This window comes from Coenobita brevimanus, chromosome 26 (genome assembly GCF_032717465.1).
Source record: "Coenobita brevimanus isolate Jiangsu-jjx chromosome 26, ASM3271746v2, whole genome shotgun sequence".
Classification (NCBI taxonomy): Eukaryota; Metazoa; Arthropoda; class Malacostraca; order Decapoda; family Coenobitidae; genus Coenobita; species Coenobita brevimanus.
Window position 1 is genome coordinate 44,223,619 of NC_136979.1, and position 23,694 is coordinate 44,247,312.

General features: G+C 43.5%; 1 protein-coding gene and 1 non-coding gene across 2 annotated transcripts in view; one reads left to right on the forward strand and one right to left on the reverse strand.

Annotated features, from left to right (window-relative positions):
* Positions 1-377: 377 nt before the first annotated feature.
* Positions 378-496, reverse strand: LOC145394305 (5S ribosomal RNA). Its single transcript, XR_013896377.1, has one exon. It is a non-coding gene; the product is annotated as a 5S ribosomal RNA (ribosomal RNA).
* A 9,072-nt stretch (positions 497-9,568) lies between these two features.
* Positions 9,569-23,694, forward strand: part of LOC145394206 (transcription factor E2F3-like) — a 114,457-nt gene continuing 100,331 nt past the window's right edge. The window contains exons 1-2 of the mRNA XM_080268195.1: positions 9,569-9,745; positions 15,323-15,467. Coding sequence (XP_080124321.1) covers positions 9,569-9,745; positions 15,323-15,467 — 322 coding nt within the window. The remainder of the gene's footprint in view (positions 9,746-15,322; positions 15,468-23,694) is intronic.

The following is a 23,694-nucleotide window of genomic DNA, read 5'->3' on the forward strand; positions in this document are numbered from 1 at the left end:
GGTCTGGTTAGTACTTGGATGGGTGACCGCCTGGAACACCAGATGCTGTTGGCATCCCTACGCGTCAAGTGGGGTTGGTGGAGGATTAGTGCCCCTCCCTGTAAAACAATTAACTCTAAGCCCTTGGCCACCCCGTCTGGGATACATGGCGTCTGGCAATGAATGAATGATGAACTTCAGTTGATATCCTAGGTGTTACTGTAAACCCCAACCTAAGCTGGACAGCTTATATTAAATCCCTTGCTAAAAATTTTCATTCATTCATTGCCAGACGCCATATATCCCAAACGGGGTGGCCAAGGGCTTAGAGTTAATTGTTTTACAGAGAGGGGCACTAATCCTCCACCAACCCCACTTGACACGTAGGGAGAACGTTATGCCAACAGCATCTGGTGTTCCCAGGCGGTCACCCATCCAAGTACTAACCAGACCCAACGTTGCTTAACTTCGCTGATCGGACGGGAAGCGGTGTACTCAACGTGGCATGGCCGTTGCTAAAAATGCTTCCAAAAAATTGGGACTTATGTACAGAGTTCGTGAGTTATTCACTGACGCAGATGGCCACAATATACAAAAGTCACGTGTGTTCTCAGATCGAATACTGTTCACCACTGTGGAGTGGATGTGGAGCGGTTGCATTGAGGCAGTTGGATGAAATTCAAAATAAAGTCATTAGATTAATCAATAATTCTGCCATTATGCAGGACCTTCCTCCATTATCAGTACGTAGAGATGTTGCTTCTTTAGCATTATTTTATCGATATTTTTACCGTGAGTGCTCTGACGAACTGGCTTCAATTGTGCCTTCCCTTCACATTTTCTCCCAAAATACTTGGGCAGCTGGGAATGCCCATGAACTCTCACTCTTTCCCCTGCAATGCACTTCCTGGGAGTTGTTTCTCACAAACATTTAATCCACTTCAATTTAAGTCCAGTTGTTATAAATATTTTATGAATGGAGGATGTCTCTAGGCACATGGACATATTATTTTTTTTCTTTGTTTTTCCTTCCTTCATTCATTATCTCTAGAAAAAATATATATATCATCATCATCATCTGGACCTCCTCTCCCACCCAAGGGCAGGGTGAGAAGTAGCAATGTCCAGACAGCAAAAACTTGCCCAATCCAAATATGCCACACTTCCATTCACTCATCATTCAAGCCTCCGGAATCCTGGCTCCTCTGGATACACCAAAAAACATTCACCACATTCTGCAGCTTCGCACAGCAAATATCCGATTGCATCAATTCGGACTCTGCCATGCTCGCAAGGGGTGCCAGAATCCCTGATCACGCACTTCTCACAAAACTCATCCAGCCAGCTCGATCTCTTGTCAGTTCCCTAGCCTCACTGACTTACAAATCTCTCTTCCTCGCACACTTATCCGCCATATCTCTCCACCTTCATGGCCTACCTCGCCTCCTCCCTCCTTCAGATTCACTCAGGTATACCTTTTATACCACTCTATTGTTATCCATTCTTTCCACATGACCATACCATCTCAGGACACTTTGATTCTAGTGTCCACCGACTTCCTCACTCCACGCCTTTCACAAATCACATTATTTCGTATCTTATCCACCGTCTGTACTCCACATACTTTCCTCAGCAGTCCCATCTCCCTTGTTCTTACTCTTGACTTTCCATTTTCATGCCACACCATAGTCTTACGTCCATATGTTAGAGTTGGCACTAACACTCTCATGTAAGCCTCGTGCAGCTGCAACACTCAAGTCAGTGTTTCTTATCAAGGCCTTCATTGCACCAGGCACTTTTCTTCCTTGTGTCACTCTACTTTTAACTTCTTTTGCACATTTTCCTCTCTTTTCTATCACTGTACCCAAGTATTTGAACTCTCTCGCCAATTCCAGTCTCTCTCCATTCACTGTGACATCACATTGGGAGTCACCTTCTCTCTCAATAACCATCACTTTACTCTTCTCTACATTTACTGTCAAGGCATGATGCTCACAGACATCAGCAAAATCCTGCACTAGCCTACCAAGTTCTTGTCCAGTACTTGCAAGCAGTACTGCATCATCAGCATACAACAAATTTGTGATATTCCATCCATCACCATTCATTACCAGCGCTATCCCTCTCTCCATTACTTGTGTTTTTAGTTGTCTCATCACCCTATCCAATTATATATCGAACAACCAAGGGGACATCACACAACCTTGTCGCATGTGCACACCGATCTTGAACCACTCACTTAGATGCCCATTAACCCTTGCACATGTTTTGCTTCCATCATAAAAACTCTTGACGGCATCTAACAGCTTACCATCGACACCATACATGCACAAAACTTTCCACAATTCCTCTCTGTCTACTTTGTCGTATGCTTTTTCCAGATCCATGATCCATGATTGCTGTAAACACCTTATGGTCCTTCTCACAAGCCTTCTCTGCTACCTGTCTCACTGCAAATACTTGATCCACACATCCTCTGTCACTCCTAAAGCCACCCTGTTCATCACTCACAAGGACTTCTGATATCTCTCTTACTTTCTCTGTGATACTTCTTCCATATACCTTCCCTACCACACTCTAAACTTATGCCACGATAATTCTTGCACTTACTTTGCTCACCTTTATTTTTGTACAGGGGTACAATCATAGCCTTTTTCCACTCTGCAGGCACAGTTACACTCATCCATGCCTTCTTACATATCTCCAACAAGCACTTCATTCCACTCTCTCCATTACACTTAAGCATCTCTGCATACACCTCATCAACCCCAGCTGCTTTCCCATTTTTCAGCCGTTTCACAATGCTCTTCACCTGTGTGTGTGTCACATCTCGAGTGTCACATCTCCGGGCATTGCATTCCTTCTTTGCACCCCCCCCCCCCAAACCAATCATGTTTACAGTCACTCTGCTCTCTCTATTCCCATTCATCAGGGTTTCAAAATATTCTTTCCATCTGATCCTTACTTCATCTCCATGGGTTAGTAACCTACCACCTGCATCCTTCACAGCATCACATTTCTTTCCGTTTTCACTTCTACATTTCCGCACCTCTTTCCAGAATAAATTCCTATTTTCAGAGTAGTTTGCATTCATTTTTCTTCCCAGATCATCATTTACCTCCATCTTTTTCCCCTTCACTAGTCTCTACGTGCTTCTTGCTCTCGATATACTCAGTTCTTATTTCAACTGAACCCTTGTCCTGTAACCACTTTAGCCACTTCTTCCTCTTTCCCTCCACTGCTCTCTCAACCTCCTTATCCCACCATGCCATACCCTTCTTTTTTGTTCATACTCTTGCCACACCACAGACCACTTTAGCATTCCTGACCAAGCAATCTCTATATGCATTCCACAGGCTGTCCAGATCCAATTCATTCCAGTTCACTGATTCTAACTCGTCCTCTACTTTGGTCCTGCAATCATCTGCCATTTCTTTGATCCTCAGCTTCTTGACTTTCAGTCATTCTCCCCGACTGCTCCTCTCTCTCTTGATCCACCTCACTCCTCTCAGCTTGATCTTACATACCACGATCATATAATCTGACAGGCCTCCACATCGTCCTCTCACAGCCCTCGAAGCAGCAGCCATTCCCATCATTGACCTCTTTACGAGCACGTAATCAGTCAGGCTTCTTTCCATATGATCCCCATTTCCTCTATACCATGTATATTTATGTGCATCTTTGTTTTTGAAATAATTACAAATGCACAACCTCCTCTCCTGACACATATCCTTTCGTCGATTCCCATTATAATTTTCTCCTTGTACTCCATGACAACCCATTATGTCATCCTCATGACTAGTGCATACTCTTCTCTTCATATCCCCCATCACAATCACTTTATACCACCTGGGCATTTCTCCCACTACTTCACCCAGCTCATCCCAAAACCTGTCTTTCTCTCACTCCTGTCCTCACACGGTGCATATGCTACAATCACTGCCACTTTCATCTTCGCAAACTTGAACTTGACATACATACACCTCGAGCTGACACATTTGTAGTCTCATTCCACTCTGCCACAGCTCATTCGTCAACAAAGCAACTCCTTCCTTACATCTTCCTCTCCCATTCAATCCTGATCTTAAACATTTCACACCCTCCCATTCCTCCACTTCACACCCTTTCATCTTCGTTTCACACAGTGCCATCACAGCATGTCTTGCACTCGAGCACATTCACCACTTCCATCCTCTTGCTTTCCTCATTCACACCTCTCACATTCCACGTGGCCATGCGAGTCTGCCCATTTGGTTGGGGCCCTGGGTAGATATTGGGCCCTCCGAGGCTTTCTGAAACAACTGCCATGATTAAGTGATTTTGGATAGGGGAATCTGGGGGACACAACCCTACCATAAACCCTGGTTATATGGTTACAGCATGGTAGGAAATGGTTTCCTGGGTACAGGAAACCATTTGGCTTTTCACTTAGTGTAGAGGTCATATGGCATCACTCTACATTGAGTGAGTGGATGATGGGCGCCCCTATCTGTATATATATATGAGCCTCTGGTACAGTGGTAGAGTGTGCGTTTCGTACACGGGTGAGCCAGGGTTCGCGCCCCGCCAGGGTAATGAACTTTGGGAGTGTTCACCCTGCCACATACTGCATTGGCGGACACAAGGGGTGCTGTGGTTGAACCAGTGTCACTTACTATAAAGTATGCTTGCACCCAGTTGGCTTGCGCGGGCCGATTACACTTGGTTCACAGACTACACACACATCCAAAGCCACTACAACACTACAATTACACTTACAAGCACTTCTCACCCTACATACAATCTCTACTAGACAGCCTAAGCAACTTGGTAGAGATATATTGGCTGTATCGTCCCGACTTCAGTCGGGATAGGCCGGTCCTGCAGTGGATACTCAAATGGCTGATGATGATGATATATATATACATATCGTTTCGTTTCGTTTCGTTTTTTAAAGGCTCCAACATGCTTGCATGTGTCGGCCTTGGTCACCTAATGACGGTTCTCCACGCTGCACGATCCATTGCAGCCTCTCTGTTCAGTCCCTTAACCCTAAGGTCACACTTAACGACCTCGTCCCATGTCTTTCTCGGTCTACCCCTCATAACCCCACCCAATATTAACACTTCTCACCTTCCTCACCCAATTATCATCCCCCATCCTCTCCACATGTCCAAACCACCTCAATCTACCTCTCCTCATCACAACACCAATACACTCCAGTCCCATCCTACCTCTCAACTCCTCCATTGTAAACCCAGCCCCTCCAGGCCTTGGACGCAGGGACGCACTGCACATCCACCTAATCATTGTCATTTCTGTACGTCTGAGCCGGCGAATGTCTTCCTCCTTCACTGCCCAGGTCTCACTGCCATACAGCATTACACTCCTAACACATGCTGCATACAAAAACCCCTTAGCACGTAGGGAGAGCCCTCTCAATGTCAGGAGAGGCAAGAGCTCCCTGAACTTCTTCCAACCACTTCTCACCCTAGCCACAGAGCTAGCTCCAGCCCCACCTGCAGCACACAACATGTCTCCCAAATAACAAAACTCTTCCACACACTCAAGAGATTCACCAGCAAGTTCAATCCTTTCACGTCTGACGTTCTCCACCTGCTCACCCCGACACGCCGTACACATAAAATCAGCATTATCTCGCAGTCTACCTCTGATACCACTACATCTCTTATGCACCCATTTATCACATACACTGCACAAGATGGAATTACTTCCCATGCCCTTGTGGCAAACTGCACATGGCCACTCTCCCTCGTCTTTGACAGTACCTCCACCAACCCTAGATATCATCACTTTTGTTTTATCTGCATTTACCCTTAAACCCTTTTGCCCCATACCATCTCTCCACTTCCTAAGCCTTTCCTCTGCCTCCCTTTCATTCTCTGCAATCAACACCAAATCATCAGCATACAACAACTCCCATGGGAGTCCGTTTCTAAAGTCACGTGAAGGGGCTTCAAGTACCATGATAAACAACATGGGACTCAAGACTGACCCCTGATGCACACCAACATTCACGGAAAACTCATCACTCAAATCTCCATTGACTCTCACCTGGGTATGAGCACCCACATACATGGCCATAACCACCCTAACCAGCCACTCCTCCAAGCCAAGCTTTCTCATTGCCCACTTCACCACCTCTCTAGGGACTGTCAAAGGCCTTTTCCAAATCAACAAAAACAAAATAAAGATCCCTTCTCCTACCAATATACTTTTCCTGAAGCTGTCGGACAATGAATATGGCATCAGTGGTCCCCCTACCTGGCATAAACCCAAACTGCATCTCATCAATATTCACTCTTTCTCTAATCATACTTTCTAAAACTCTCTCCATTACCTTCATTATCTGATCTAAAAGCTTTATACCTCTATAATTTCCTCTTTCCAGGGCATCACCCTTCCCTTTATACACATTTACAATTACACTTTTCAGCCAATCATCTGGGACAACACACTCATAAATAATTCTATTTATCAGGTCAGTGACTAAACTCACCCCTATATCGCCTGAGGCCTTCAACATTTCGGCAGTCAACCCAGACACACCTGCTGCCTTCCCCACCCTCATCCTGCCTATTGCCTCACTCACAATAGCAGTATCAATCAAAGGCCAAGGGCCAGACACTGGATCTGCTGGCTCCAAACCTTCCCTGTCCCAGTCAAACTCCTCATTCAACAACCGGTTATAATGCTCTCTCCATGCATCTTTAATATCCTCACTGTTCACCACTACCCTTCCTTCATCATTCTTCACACACTGCTCACCTATGATATCCCGATTATTTCTGTTCACCTGACCTGCCACCCTAAATATAATTTTCCTTTCCCCATGATTTAGGTTATCAAGTTATTGTCTCTGTGGCTCAGACTTTGCCCTGTATACCTCTCTCCTAGCCCTACGCTTGGCAGCCAGATATTCCTCTTTGCTACCACCCTTCTTCCATTCCCGGAAAAGCCTTCTTTTCTCCTTAATTGCAGCTTCTACACCCTCATCCCACCACCAAGTTACTTTATGTCTTGGTGGTCCTCTTGTCCAGCCTCATGTTACATCAGTAACTCTCAAGAAATTGTTCTTGAGGGCTCTGTACTGTTCATTAAGGCCTCTGTCTACAGCTCCCTGTTCAGCCACCACTCTCCTCAACTCGCTATAGAAGGCATCCCTTACTACTTGGTTTTTCAGCTTCCATATTTTCCTCCTAGGTACATAAGTCCTCTTTTTCATCACTTGTTCTTTAAGCACCATCTCACAAATCAATAGTTTGTGCTGCTGCACACACTCCTCACTTCCTGTAACTTTAACATCCCTCACTAACCTCCTATCGGCCCTCCTAACCAGAAAATAATCTATCTGACTGCTATTTCCCCCAGACTCATACGTAATTAACCTACTGTCTCTTTTCCTAATATATATATATATATATATATATATATATATATACACATACACAGTACCCTCGTGTCCAACACGATAATATTGTCATGCATGGGTCACGTGTTGGACCAAAAATGTGTTGGACTAACAACAGAGCTTATGGGGGGAAATGAATTATGTCAGCAACCCTAGGAAGTCACCCTAAATACCTACCATATACCTATACATGTATTGGTACTGTTGTAATTATAATAAATGATACTGTGCTATGAATGATAACTAACCTTTTAGGATAGTGTTGGTGGGCTTGCTGGGAATGGAAGGTGGTATCCAAGGCTGTAGGTAGTCCTACTGGGTCCCCGGAGGATGGCTGCTGGCGTCACTAGCGGGTAATGGCTGTTGCTCCTCCTCAACCTCCCTCATAAATCCTTCGAAATCACACTCAGAATCACTATCTTCGTCCACAGCCATGGAAGGTCCTGCTTCTGCCTCTCCTAGCACTCTGTAATCCTCGGCAAACGGCATGCTTCTCACACTGTTGCCAGAGCCCCGTCTCGTGGCTGTGGAAAGTGATCGCTGTCGCTGACTCGGTAGAGAATAAGGAGAAGCAACTTTGTTTATAAACTGGTACACACTCTGATGAGAAGGGTTTCAAAACGATTGATATTTATTCTAAAATAATATGTATTCAGTGTCAGGCTAAATGTTCAATGCTGTAGTACGATACATTCTCTGTCGAGTCGCCTGGATTTTGGTCACACTGTTTTGCCCGTTGTATCCTCAGCAGGAATCCATCCAGATGAATTCCAAATGCCCGTGGTATCGTCGGCAATTTTACCATGTTACCGTTCCAATTTACCATCGTATCCTCGGCAAACCTGGTATGAAGTGCCGTGTGATAGCCTTCGGCTGCCAGGATCTTGTCTTGGTTTTTTATTATGGTCCTGACGTTGGCTTCATTCATGTCGTAGGCCTTGGCAATGTCAACTTTCCTCTCCCCTTTCTTCTTCCTCTCGATGCTTTCTAGCTTGGTGGCCTGAGAGAGGTGCCGACGCTTCTTGGGGTTCTCAGAAGGCTTCCTAGGCATCGTGAGCAGGGTAAAATGCAGTAACAAGGGCAGAAAAATGCAGCAAGAAAAAAGCACCTTCCAATGCAATTATGCGACTGAGTGGCGCTGTGGCGGGAGAAATTTAAACAAAACATCATATGACACCAGAAGCGTTTTTAATTGGGCAGCATCACGATCGCGTCACGATAGCGGGTGGGGAAGGCTACTTGATCAGAAGTTTTCATTGGCTATCATCATCATGGGAATGTCCAGTATGACCTTGTTGGACCGGGGGTGATCGTGCTAGAGTTGAAGTCTGCGGATTTCGCCCACTTCTCGGAGCTCTGTGCGTGTTATGCTAATACACTCGTGTTGCAGTAATTAAATTGTATTAAATAATACTAATTATTTGCTCTCCGTGCTGGACCTGACTCGTGCTGGACTAATGCATGTTGGACGCGAGGGTACTGTGTATATGTATATGTATATATATATATATATATATATATAAGCAGCATGTGTTAGGAGTGTAATGCTGCTTGATGGTGATTCAAAATAATAATTTCCTTTTGCAGGGCATCACCCTGTCCCATATACACATTTACAGTAACTCTTTGACTTAACAAAATCAGTAACTAAACTTGATCTGTATCTCCTGAGATTTTCAACATAAACTATGACAAAGTACATTTTAAGCCAGTAGGTTCTAACAGTGTTTGTGGCAGTGCTAAAGGCTTATGGGCAGTTGCAGAATTGGGTGCCCATTATTCCTGTACTTTTGCCATTTGCTATGTATGGGTGGATGTTGAAAAGTGGAATGAGGTATGATGCTTGTTACTTAGTGCATGATGTTCTTTTTTCAGTGTGAGGGCTGTGTGGATTAGCTGTGTTGCCCAGAAGTGGGCATTTGCTCACCAAAAGATAGGTAAGTGATGTTATCCACCATTTGCTGTCTCAGCTTTATCTACATAAACACGGTGATGTGTTTTTCACTTTATTCTTCCTACTGTTAGATGATAGAGGCAGTTCAACACTCAGCAGAATACAGTACAAACTCAATCCAAAATGCCTGGGTCTAATGGCTTTATGAATAATGGAATGTATATGGTGGTGAATGATCCCTACCTTTGTCATCACTGAATTATTTGTCAGGTGTATGAGTGATGGAGAGTGTCACCACGACCCCTTCTTCAGGAGGGTTATCTGTGGTTGGGGGTACGGTGCTGAGTGTGTGTGATGGCCTCACCTACACACAACTGCTTGACCATGGCTATGGCCTCACCCCCATCACTCCCAGCAACTCACACCAGTCCTCTTCCGTCACACCCGGCCGTACTCAGGTATATCAAATTCTGCTTATTTGTGTATCCTAACACTATAACTGCATTTTACAAATGTGAATTGGGAAAGAAAGCACCTGATTTTATATTGACATTTATTATATACCTATAGCTATGCTACTGTATTTGATCATCCGGCATCCCACATGAGAGTGTAGTTGGAAACTATCTGAACTTTAAGTACTTCAGAGTATATCATCTAAAATTTTGGGTTTGCCTTTTCCATTGTGATTTTAGTTTAAGGCTTGTGTGTGTGTGTGTGTGTGTGTGTGTGTGTGTGTGTGTGTGTGTGTGTGTGTCTGACTTTGGGCAAAGGTTTCTGCGCATATTCCTAAGTCCCAGTAGTACTCCCTGGGGCCCAGTAGTCCTCGTACATCTCCACATATCACCACTTTGGCACTTACACCCACTATCCATATTGGATACATGCTAGGGCTGTCTCATACAGGACTGGTGTACTGGTATTAACACCCACTATCCATATTGGATACATGCTAGGGCTGTCTCATACAGGACTGGTGTACTGGTATTAGCGGGGGTACTTTTATGACATGCCGGCGGGTCATCTGGTAGATCAGAAAGGTCTGCTTTTTGAGAAACTCAAATCCTTAAACTGATCCCAGCCCAAGCTGGGATTTGCACCTGGGTCCAATAGGACTGCAGGCTTCTTCTCTACTGTTTCTGCCACTGCCTCCCCCATTACTTGATCCTGGTTCATCCAGGATGCAACAGTAAAATTGTGTTGTTTTTTATTTGTCTTTATAGTTTCATTATACTTCATGTTAATGTTGATAGTATCCATATGTTTTGTTTATGTCGTACTTAGTCTGTACTGTAGTTACCATTTATAGGTATTCAAGGAATGTATTTGCAGAATGGAGAGGTGCAACATGTTCATCATCATCATTCAGACCTCCTTTCCAACCCTAGGGCAGGGTGAGGAGTAGTAATGTCCAGACAGCCTAAATTTGCCCAGTCCAATGGGCCATGTTTCCATTCACTCACCAGTCAAGCCCCCAGAATCCTGGCTTTGTCTAATACACCAAAAATATTCACCATGTACTGTAGCTTCACATAAACGTATCTGATAGTCAACCCGGATGCTGTCATGTTAAAACGAGATGCCAAATCCCTGATCATGCGCTTCTCCTCACAATATTCATCCAGCCAGCTTGATTCTTGTCAGTCCCCTAGCCTCACCAACTTCCAAACCTCTCTTCCTCACACACTAATCCACCATATCCCTCCACCTTCTCCTTGGCCTACCTTGCCTCCTCCCTCCTTCAAATTCGCTCAGGTATACCTTTTTCACCACTCTGTTGTTATCCATTCTCTCCACATGACCATACCATCTCGGTACACTCTTTGATTCTGGTGTCCACAGACTTCCTTACTCTACATCTTTCACAAATCACATTATTTTGTATGCTCTCCACTCTCTGTACTCCACATACATTCCTCAGCAGTCCCAACTCCACTGCTCTTACTCTTGACTTTTCATTTTCATGCCACACCAGTCTCACATCCATAAGTTAATGTTGGCACTAAAACTCCATGTAAGCCTTGTTCAGTTGCAACACTCAAGCCTCTGTTTCTTATCAAGGCCTTTGTAGCACCAGCTACTTTCTTTCCTTGTGTCACTCTGCTTTCCTCTTCTTTTGTGCATTTTTCTCTATTTTCTTTCACTCTACACAGGTACAGTGGATTCGCACAGTACGCATGATCACTGCACGAATCGCATAGTACATGATTGACCAAAATCATAGCCATAAAACTTTGAATGCGCGAGTTTAGCCCACAAAACGCAAAGCAGAGGCAAGGATTGGCCCAAAACAGCTATTTTCCTAGACTATGTGACCCCCCCCCCACGATGCCCCCATCATGATGTTAGTCAAGGGTCTAGTTATGAGGAGGAAAGCATTGGTGCGGTAGGTGGTGTGGCAGCGTGGGCACTCTGTGTTGCTGCGCCCTGGAACCCTTGCTGTTTAAGTCCATCAGGTCTGTTGTCGACAGTTTTTAAGGTGACTGACCTTATTTTTGTTATTTTATCTATATATGTAATATATATGCCTTAAAAATTCTCATTTTGTCTCTAAGGTTAAAAAACATCAAGGTTTGAGGAGGTCCTACCCATATGTTATTTTTTCCATAAGATTATGCATTCACAGTGCACGAGGTCGGGGACTGCCCATCCACTCATGTACTGTTTGAGCCCGCTGTATTTGAATTCTCACCAATTCCAGTCTCTCTCTCCATTCACTGTAACATCACACTGGGATTCACCTTCTGTCTGTCACCATCACTTTACTCTTTTCTACATTTGCTCTAAAGGCACAACACTCACAGACATCAGCTCTAGTCTACCAAGTTCCTGTCCGGTACAGTGAGTCTTCGATATACAAAAGGGATAGGGACCAAAAAAAAATAAAATTTGTAATTCGAAATTTTGTATATCGGAACAATTTTCCCCATTGAAATCCAGTAATTCTTCGCTATCCAATGCACTCTGTATACGATATTTCGTGTATACGGTTGATCTTCTTTAGTACCCTTGGCTTTCTTTACGATTGCTCTGGCTCACACTTATGATCGCACGTGCGCTGTCGGTCCAGCATTCCTCAGCGCAAGTCGATAGGCGCATTTGTTTGCGATTGCCATGCCATGGATGATGGTGCAGCCACCCATCGAATCTGAGCCTAGTCTTTCTTGCACTCCCATTTGATTCACTAGCTTTGTATTCCTGTGCATTAGCAACATGATTTTTACTATTATTTCTCACCTAACCTCAAGTACAATTTCCGTGATGTCTTCCAAGTGGCCTTCAAAGTGTAGTGCCTCCGATCTCAAGCCTAAGAGAGCCAGGAAGAGCTTAAATTTGGAGTCAAAACTCGACATCATTAGGTGCCATGAGGGAGGCGAAGGGGTAAACTCCATTGCCCATGCCTTTGGTCTGGCCCAGTCTGCGGTATCAGCAGTGATTAAGAATGTTGCCGACGTTAAGAAGGCTGGTGAAACGAGCTCCACTCTTATGGCCAAGACGACAACGCGGCAACGGGAGCCCATAATGGATGAAATGGGGCGGCTTCTAAGAATTTGGATTGACGACCAGACTCGGCGCAGCATGCCTCTATCAACCTCCCTCGTGACAACCAAGGCCTTGTCCATTTGGGATGACCTCCTGAAGAAGGGCTACACCATCAAAGACGGCACAACATTTAATGCAAGTAAGGGCGGATTGTCTTGGAACCACATCAACAACCCTACTTGCTTCAGTAAAGGTAAGAACTACTGTATGCTGTAGTTTTCATGTTTTTTTTCTCTTTATTCGCTATTAATGTGTTACTTTAAATGTTTAAACATAAGGATATTTCATGTATGTCAGTGTTACGGTGTGTGTATGCGAGAGTTTAGGCAGGTCTGGGAACATATCTCCATTGACTCCATGTTATAATGGGCTTGCTATACGATGGATCGCTTTACGAAGGGGTTTTCAGGAATGGAACCCCATTGTATAATGAGGGATTGCTGTACTTCAATGCCGTAAATAACATCATCAGCCAGCTTGTGGGAGTTTTCCAGATGACGTAAATAACATTATTGGCCGGGCAAAGTGTTAATTAAAAGTTGGAGCTGTCCTAAAATTTTGCCCTGAATGTAATATACCATAATTTAAAGTTTATCCAGACTAACAATTACATGTTCGGTCCCTCCCTTAACCGTACGTGTGCCGCATGTTTGGTAAAACAATGCAGAGGGGAGCTGCCGATGTTTGGCCTGCATGAGGTGATACATTGGCTCTACTCTCAACACACAAACAGATGTTTTCCAAGATGTCCATTCATTCTGTTGTCACTATGATTTTCATACAGGCAGTTATTATCCAGGATTTCTAAAATACCAAATTTTACCATATCGAGCAGCCAAAACCAGCATCCCTTCATGATGTAGTGCTATCTTCTTCCTCACCTTTATCATTGTGTCTTCCCTTCTCTCCTTTCTTCATCCTTCCTAGTGTGTCTTTTTTTACTCTTCTTTCTACCTCAGGTAGCTCTACACTGAGTGGCAAGCCCAATGGTTTAGTGGGTGGTAACCATGTAACCAGATATCAAAAGTGATGTGGAGCCTGGTATGATGCCCCTGCCAACCAGATAGACACAAAATGTGGCTTCCATCCAAGAGCCAAACCTCCACACTTTTCCCCATGTGTTGCTGTGGGGAGGTGCAGTCCACCTCAAGGGAATGTTCGTTCAATGCATAGGAAGAGCCTGCAGGTGATGGGTCTGCTCAGCCAGACAGATCAGTGTTGATCAGCAACCACATCTGGTATTGTAATTTGGGGGAAACTGGTGAATCTGTGTTATTGGTAGCAATGGCACTTTGACAGGTAATTGCAGTATTATGTAATTTACTGTGAACTTAAGCAAAGAAGAACTTTAAAACTTGTGGTGCAGTTGATGAAGCCAGAAATTATAAATTGTTAGCTAAGGTTCATGCAGTATTAGGAAGTTAGGGCAGTGGTATTGATAGTGAATGCAAATTAAAGCAGTGATTATACTGTAGAAGGGAAAGAATTATGGCTGTGGGTGACTCTACTCTGAGTGACAAGTCAAATGGTTTCCAGTACACCAGGAAACCATTTACTGTGCTGGGTGGTAACTATATAACCAAATTTTGGCACTTGGTAGTTTAGTGGGTAATTATTGCGCCCCAGTCTGATTGAGCTGGTGAAGGTTTATATCCAAGGGATGGTTGGGGTTGATTGCTCATGTAATGCTTCTCAGGGATGAGTGAGGCTGGTCACTCTCATCTTAAATGTCGGGACCAACTGCCTAGCCTCAGGCTCCTACGCTCCTCATGGGGCAGTGTAGGATTGGATGATGGATGGATGGATATACTACACTAATGATGAGTGAACATTGAGAATTAGCTTTTGATAGCAGGAACAGTTGTGTAGGCTTGGTAAAGTGAAGTGGGAGGTGAGAGATTACAAATTGGTGAACTTGGTTGTTGTAGTTGCATAGTCCCAGTCCCACAGATTGAGCAGAGTTCTTAACCACAAGTAAGCAGCTGTCCCAATAGGGTTGTCCGTTAGGTTCCCTACACTGTTGTAGTTGCTCAGTCCCAGTCCCACAGATTGAGCAGAGTTCTTAACCACAAGTAAGCAGCTGCCCGTATGGGGTTGTCCCTTAGGTTCCCTATATTGTTGTTGTCTTATGTTTTAGTATGACATGTGCAGTGCAGTGCATTGTTGGTGAACTTTGGTAGTAAGTTATTGTACTTCAAAAGTCTGGTCATGTAGTGGACATGTCATTTAGTAGATAATGTGTTATGATTGTTTCATTTAGAATTAGACAGAGTATGGCATTCCAAACAGAAGTCATCGTATCTGTTTTAAGACATGCAGTAGTTAATTTTACAAGTTGTGATGTGTGCATCAACAGGTACTGGAGGGGGAGGTGTTGGGATTACAAAGTTCCTAAAGAGAACATGGTATTGCAGACAGTAATTGTGTAGAGAGGGCATTGTGCTTAGATATGTTTTTTAGCAGAGGGTTTAGTGATGTGATGTGTGTTGCAGAGTGTGAAGCGGCGGCTGGTGCTAGAGGAGGGGGGTGTTGATGGGGAAGGGTTCCGCACCCCTGTCAAGACTCCCCGCCGTGCCCGACAGAAATCTGTCTCCTCCACACATTACACTCCCTCCCCGTCCAAGGGCAAGGCCCCAGGTACAGTTGGATATTCTGGCTTGTGTTGTTGTACATGTATTATTTATGTTGCTCTTATCTGCAGTTGGATATTCTGGCTTTGTGTTGTTGTACATGTGTTAATTATGTTGCTCTTATCTTTTCAATATTAAGAAAGTTTGCATCAATAAGATATAAATGGGTATTGAGGTGCAGTGTGCAGAATAAACATGCCAGAAAATGACTTCATCTCCAAAGCCATGTGGAGTAGGGCACATAATTTTACTAGTATATGGCTTTCTAGTAGTTCTTCCTTGGTGATTTATTTTTGTAGTCTTTATCATACTGTTTACACTCAACCCTCTGCTATCGCGCCTAATTGGTCACAGGAAATGCGCGTGATAGCTGAACTGAACAATCAATGGGAAAATTTCTAATTGGTTTTTCGGTGGCCCATTTTTCTAACTTTTAACCACTTTATGCCTACGATTTCCTGCTGATCTCTCCTCTAACGTGAAATAAAGCATCATCATATTAATAATAACAGTATAATGAATAAATAAACAACATAAAAGGCCATCAAACTTTTATAAGGATTACGGCTTGGGTGGTTTGATGGGTTCCGAGGCTTGGGAGTGGCTTAGTTGCTGCCAGATCTCTTTGGCTGTCTCCATTTCTTTAGTGTCCACAGCTAAAGGGGGTATCATATGGTACCTTATATCAGGAATGGCTGAGGAACATTTAAGTGGAACAAAACTTGGATGCTATCATACACGTTCCTCACGCTGTCGTCAGAGCCCCGTCTCGGTTGTAAACACGTAATTACTTTATCGACATCACAGTTTTTTCGGCATAAGAAATATTAACGCTTTATAAGGGTTTCAAAACGATTGATATTTATTCTAAAATACAGTATTAATAAGTATTCAGTGTTAGGCTAAATTTCAATGCTGTAGTACGATATATTTTTTCGAGCCGAATGGGTTTGGGTCACTGTTTTGCCCGTTGTGTCCTCGGCAGGAATCCGTTCAGGTGCGTTCCAAATGCCCGTGCTATAATCGGGAATTTTACCACGTTACCGTTCCGATTAACCATCATATCCTCTGCAAACCTCGTGTGAATAAGTTTCGCTTAGCCTGTCTTCAAACTTGACGCGTGAAAGCGGTCTTGGGGTGCATGATAGCATGTATGGTTGTGCACGTGATGTGTGTGAGATAGCAGATAAGCGTGATAGCTGAACGCGTGATAGCAGGGGGTTGAGTGTAATGTTATTTAATCATGTATATATCAATAAGGATTACATGAATAACATTTCAGAAATTTCTAAGGATTGCTCAAAATAACAAGTAGGAGAATTGTAATATCATATGCACAAATGAGAGAGTGAGGAAGAGGTTTTATGGTAGTGGTAGTAGTAGTAGTAGCCCCAGGTTCATCTGAAATATGAACCCAGTGGATGGCAGCCACCATCATACTTTTGGGGGATAGGGAGAGGATTGTGGGATGTTTGTATAACCAGGCAGCGCGACCGCCCAATCATATTGGTGGCACCGCATGAGGCACACCTCACCAGCAGTTGTAATGCCTCCTAACCCTATGAGCAAGTGGGCCAGAACTCTGTATTCTGAGTGGTGTAGGGGGCTTTGTAGCATCTCTTTAGCAATTTATTCAAGGCATTACACCGTAATATCTTGTTACGCCACTGACGTCAACAGTGACAGTTTTGTGAAAAACTGTCACTGTGATACATAAAATACTGTATTCAACAAAAACATGCACAATAACACAAAAAGATAGCTGGCAAACTACTTAGCAGGCAGATGTTCACATGTAACATTTGCCGGTCAGTCTTCTAACATCAGAAACTTCTCAAAGGGTGTCCCCCAAGGATCTGTTTTGTCCTCTGCATTCTTTAACCTATACATGCACAACATACAACACCCCACACACCACAGATACACATAGCTTCCTATGCAGACGACATAACACTTATGTGTATACACCAAAATGCAGACACAGCCACACCCATCTTCCAACCTTACCTCAACACAATGCATGAATGGTTCACCACAAACATGCTCGAAATAGCCCCAGCCAAATCTGCAGTGACCCTTCTCTCTCTCTCTCTCACACACACACACACACACACACACACACACACACACACACACACACACACACACACACACACACAAAATCCTTGGTGTAACATACATCAACATCACTTAAGCAACACATCACAAACATTAAAGATAAATTAACAAGACTCAGTGCCGTGAGGTCACTTGCCCATACAACATTTGGACACAACAGAGAAACCACCACCACAGTATACAAACAATGTATACTGTACTTTCAGTGATGAATTATGCAAGCCTTGCTTGGGCTTCTAACATTACTAGAACACACTACACCACTCTACAGACCATACAGACCAAGGCCCTAATAATAATCACAGGCTGCACAGCTACTACACCCACAGACCACCTATACCAACAGACCAAAGTCCTCAAAGTCAAGGATATTCTAGACATGAGAGGCACCCTATTTCTTGCTGCATCCTCCACAAACCCACACCATCCACTGCACTACATGGCAGGCTGGCAGCACATCCTCACACACCAAGGAACGTCAAAACAACACCCAACACACGATATAATACAAAAGTACTGTCATCTCCTCCCTCGCCTGCCTCAGACCAGCTTCCAGAAGCATATCCATACTCAAATCACTCGCCACTCCATTCAGTCACTTAAAGACAACACACAGCTGCATGCACGGCCTCCCGATATCCACCCTTCTGAATCCTATCTCCTTCGTGAGGACAGGGTCCACCTGGCCAGGCTGAGATGTGGTCATTATCCAGCCATCTTAAGTTATCAGAAGAGGCTGGATGACTTTGTTGTTGATGGCTGTCCAGGATGCAACACAGCACCCCATACTATTAAGCACATTATGGATGACTGCATTGCACACAATCACCTATGCCAACAACACACAATACACTCCTTGGGAGCTCTGTGGGAAAGCCTGGTCTTGGCCATTGCCTTCCTTATGGACTCTGGGCTGTTTGGCCGTACTACCTAGGGAACAACTACTATTACTACTACAGTGACAGTTTTAAAATTATCCAGCTAATGTGCTAGAGAATGTTAGTGTGTTGTGCGGGATAAATGCCAAGTGTGCAATGGAGCCTTGTGTATCACCTATTATATGGACTTGAGATGTGGATTTGAGGTAGGTGAGGGCAATTTGTGGTAGGTGGGAGTGCTCACCATCCACTCACTCGATGTAGTGCTGCTCTCGGGTGTCTTCCCTTTCTTATCTTCCATCCTTCTTTCCTTCCATCCTCTTCTGTCTTTCTTTCCTTCTTTCTTTCCTTGTCCCTCTGCCTACAGGTGACTTTACACTCCCTCTTCTGTCTTTATTTCCTTCATTCTTTCCTTTTCCTTTTGTCTGTGGGTGACACTACACTGAGTGACAAGCCAAATGGTTTCCTGTACACTAGGAAACCATTTACTATGCTGGGTGGTAACCATATAGCCAAATTTTGGCACCTGGTTGTTTAGTGGGTATTTATTGCACTCCAGTCGGATTGAGCCGGTGAAGGTTTATATCCAAGGGATGGTTGGGGTTGATTGCTCATGTAATGCCACTCAGGGATGAGTGAGGCTGGTCACTCTCATCTTAAATGTCGAGACCAACTGCCTAGCCCCGGGCTCCTATGTTCCTCATGGGGCAATGTAGGATTGGATGATGGATGGATGGATGGAATCTGGATTACTCTTTGACACTTTACTACCTCCAGTGAATTGTTTACTGTGACTGTGGCTGAACCATTGGCTACATAATTTGTTTAATATTCTCACCAACTAATGCACTTAATGACAGTGGTATTAATAATCATATTCACTTCAGTCACTTGGAACAGTGGTATTTTAGTTTCTATCAGTGTTCATGTGTTCACTGTTGATTTGTAGATATTTGACCTTCGTAATTTTTAGTTAATTTCATGTTAAAAACTTTTCAAGTTACAGGCCATCTTGCACACTTGATGAGTTCATGAGAAACTGCGTTAGTTCGCACTTGTCCACATTGCATAGGATCTTTTCCATTCAGCATCACCCCTTCACTGTTAAGATCTTCACTTGTCATGTTCTAGTATAGGACTATGGTGTATGCCCATTAGCATTTCCTCAAAAAATTTCCTTGTGGAATGGTGTTCCACCTCATTTATTCCTACCAATTTCAAGTGGTTTGGTGGGTGGGGGAGAACTTTATGGACCTTAACCCATGGCATCTGGCATATATTTCCCCTGACCCTTCTACCAGCAGGGCATAGTAAAGTAAGTGTCATAATATTCACCAATCCTTTGACTTCAAGCTGATGGCCTCAGATTATCCATGAAATGCACATAGTCAGAGAGAAAATGGGGAATTGGGGCAATTTGTGTTTTTTTTTTTTGCACGTGTCCATATGCGTGGCTGTGATGCGGTGGCACAGTTAAGGCTTATACTAGCCCTCCACAATAATAACACTTTCAGAAGACTGCAGTCAACCACAAACACCATTTCATTGTAGGTTTTTCGGAAGTGCGGCATGAGTATGGTTACTGTAGCACCGACCTGGAGGCAGGCTGGCTCAGCTTACCATGAGCCACATATGCCTTCTCGCCTCACCACCGCACCGTCATGCCTCTACCAGTGCCTTGTGCGCCCCCCCCCCCACACACACACACACACAAACACAAGTATGTTTGGCTTGTACTGTTGCCCAATTCTAGCACTGCTGTGCCACTAGAAGTCTGGGTATTACTACAAATACTACTACTACTACTACAATTATTAGTACTATTACTAGTACTACCACCACCAGTACTACTACAACTACTTCATAAAACCTAAATGATAATATTGTGAACAAAGTAGTTATCCATGTACTATCCATAATCCACTATAATTTCCACTATAACAGAATTTTTTTCCTGTGATATGTATTTTTACATCATAATAATTATGAATGCACACAAAAATTTTCAGTAGAAAATAAGGCACTGATCTGATCATGAAACAAACTTTTTGCTTCCATTATTCACATAAATATACACAGAGCACTGGTGCCAGGTGTGCCCTATGGTGCTTTCTCCTCCTTTTCTCCATTCCCTACCTCCTCTTCCATCTCCTCATCTGTGCTAGTATCTCCCTTTCCAATATCGTCGATATCCTCTGAACCATCCCCGTTTTTGGAAACGGCAGATGAATGTACAGGGGGAAATGATGGGCGCACAGTGGAGGACACACATGATCTACCCTACTCATCTATCCATCCATCATCCAGTCCTATGCCTCCCCATGAGGAGCGTAAGAACCTGGGGCTAGGCAAGTTGGTCCTGACATGTTCTTCATTCATCCCTGAGTGGCATTACGTGAGCAATAAACCCCATCCGCCCCTTGGATATAAACCTACACAGGCTCAATCTGATTGGAGCACCTTAATTACCCACTAAACCATCAGGTACCATTATTTGCTTATATGGTTACCACCCAGCATAGTAAATGTTTTTCTGGTGTACAGGAAACCATTTGGCTTGTCCTTAGTGTGGAGTCACCCATAGGCAGGAGGAGGATAGAAAGACAGAAGAGGGAGTATAAAGTCACTTGAAGGTAGAAGGAAGAGGAAAGATCTGACACACAAATATTGACACTCATCATGGTGATGTTGCTTTCCTCAAAGGAAGAGTCACTTTCTCCACCCGCAGTGGGTAATAATGTCCCCTCGAGTTCTATCCCTATCGCACTATGACTAAGGTCTTTTCTGGCCTTTGGATTTCATTAGTGTTTAAGTCAGCGGCTGTGGGCGCTTAACTGAGGGTCCGGACAGAGGGAAAATTTTTGCGTAGGTCTATCCATTACGGAGGTAAACAGGTAACTGGACCGTGACTTGGGTGCATGCAGGAGGGTTATAAGTGGCTGCGGGCGGTGGAAATAACCCGCGGAATATTCAAACAATGCCATGAAACACTAGATGATGTATACATGCCGCCTGGATGTCCCTGGGCTGTCATGTATACATGACACCCGGATGCCATGGGTTGATACTAGTGCAGTAGTTGAGTCACCCTTAGATAGGAGCTATGTGGGCCAGTAAACCTCTTGCAGTTGTCATTGTTTGTTCTTGTTCGCAGTGAATACTGTTTATGGTGGTGGGGAACAAGGGTGTTTTATTTCCTCTAGTTTTCTTATGCTCTGAATTATATACAGTACTTTGCATTGGACAATTTTGTTTTCTCCCTTGTCTGTTGGCAGCAGCAAGGGATGTGATAAAGTGTCCATATCTAACCTAACCTTGTTAGGTCATCTGTTGCTTGACAGAAATGTCGAGTTGCATTGTACTGTACATGTCAGCTACCTGTTGGTTCCTGCTGTTCGATCAACTACACAGGTGCAACTGCGTCCATGCTCAGGAGTAACCTGGAGTAGGAGGGAGAGGGCATTGGGAAGATAGCCAACAGTGAAGGGTTTAGGGCTAGATAAAACTTGCACAGGGAACAAACTGTAGAAGATTAAGTTTGTCTTCTACAAATCCTTATGTGCATAACATTCCCTCTAACAGACAGTTACCCTGGTTTGGTGGTGACATTGCCTGTTTTGGTGGCCCGACTACCTCTATTTGATATCTGTTGGTCTGTAGAAGACTAGATTGTAATTTATATGTATTAGTCCGTAGAAGAATAGGTTGTGTGTGTGTGTATATATATATATATATATATATATATATATAGATGAATTTTGTGTGTGTGTGTGTGTGTGCTTACCTAATTGTTCTTGCCTAACTGTATCTTAACAAGAACAAGTGAAGCTTGTACTGTCCCGTGTATTAAATCACTGTTATCATACATATCCTTAAATTTATGAATTGTTTTAGCACACACTGTTTTATTCGGTAGTGCATTCCACTAATCAGTTGCCCTATTTGGGAAACTGACTTTCCTTATGTCTATATCACCTCTTTTTGTGTAATTTTTTGCAGTGTCCTCCTGCTAATGTTTTTCATAGGTTATATACTCATTAATGTTTGTTTTCTCTTTCCCTGAGACACATAGCAAAATCATGGAGGGTTAGTGCCCCTCCCTGTAAAACAATTAACTGTCAAATGGCCACCCCTTAGGGGATTATGGCATCAGGCACAGTGGCTATAAAATGAGAATCATAGTGAAGGCTGGATATGGTTTTTGTGAGCCAGTTTCCATCAAGCTCCAGAAGGGTTGAGGAATGAACTATGACCCATCCACCTTTATTTTGCCTAGTATTCCATTGCCACCAAAATATCCCAATGGTGTTCCCCTCAAACCTGAGAAACTGAATGATCTTAAGGAACTGTGTAAATTCATAGCACCAGAATACGTGGGATTCTGCAGTGACATTCAAGCACCAGGAGGAAGAGGGCGTGACCGGGAGGGTGACGAGTCCGACCTGGATGACATCCTTGACTACTAGGACCCCCACCCCCCCCTCAATCCACTCATCCACAATGGCATCATTGGAATGTTATGTAACTTAATTATACAAGATGTTTCAAATCATTATCTTTCTTATGTACATTTTTACAGGTTGCGAAAAGAAAAAAACACATTAAAACAAAATTTAAAATTTTATATAAAACTCACTATTCATCGTAGGATAATGAACTTTGCGCAGGTTACTATCCTAGTAGTATGTTTACTAAAAATTGTTATAGTTTGTCATGAAAATGTTTGAGGAGGGGGGGGGGGCCTTTGGGATAGGATTAAAAAAACAAATGAACAAACAAACATGCATTTCGAAATGTTCTCAGGCAGACGATTATAGTGATATATAACTTAAGATCTTTTTACTTAAAATACATTATGTACCTCTTCTTAAACTTTACTCTTCAATTACTCAAAACTGTGATTTGGGGGTTACACCCCTGTAGCACCAGAGGCCTCATATACAGTATATTTATATTCATATATACATTATATATATATATGTATGCATATATACCGTATATATACAGTATACATACATATACATACAGTGATCCATCGCGTTTAGCGTGTTTCAAGTTAATGATTTTCTTGTATAGCTGATGATTAGAAAAGGTACTAGTGCGCGCATTTAGTGATTGTCTTATGCATTTAGAGATGTGGGGCATGAAATGCCTTGCCTGTGTGCCACCAGACCGCCATTGTTATAAGGGCCTGGCTACCTTGGGTACTTTTTTTCTCTCACAGTGCTGAGCATTTGG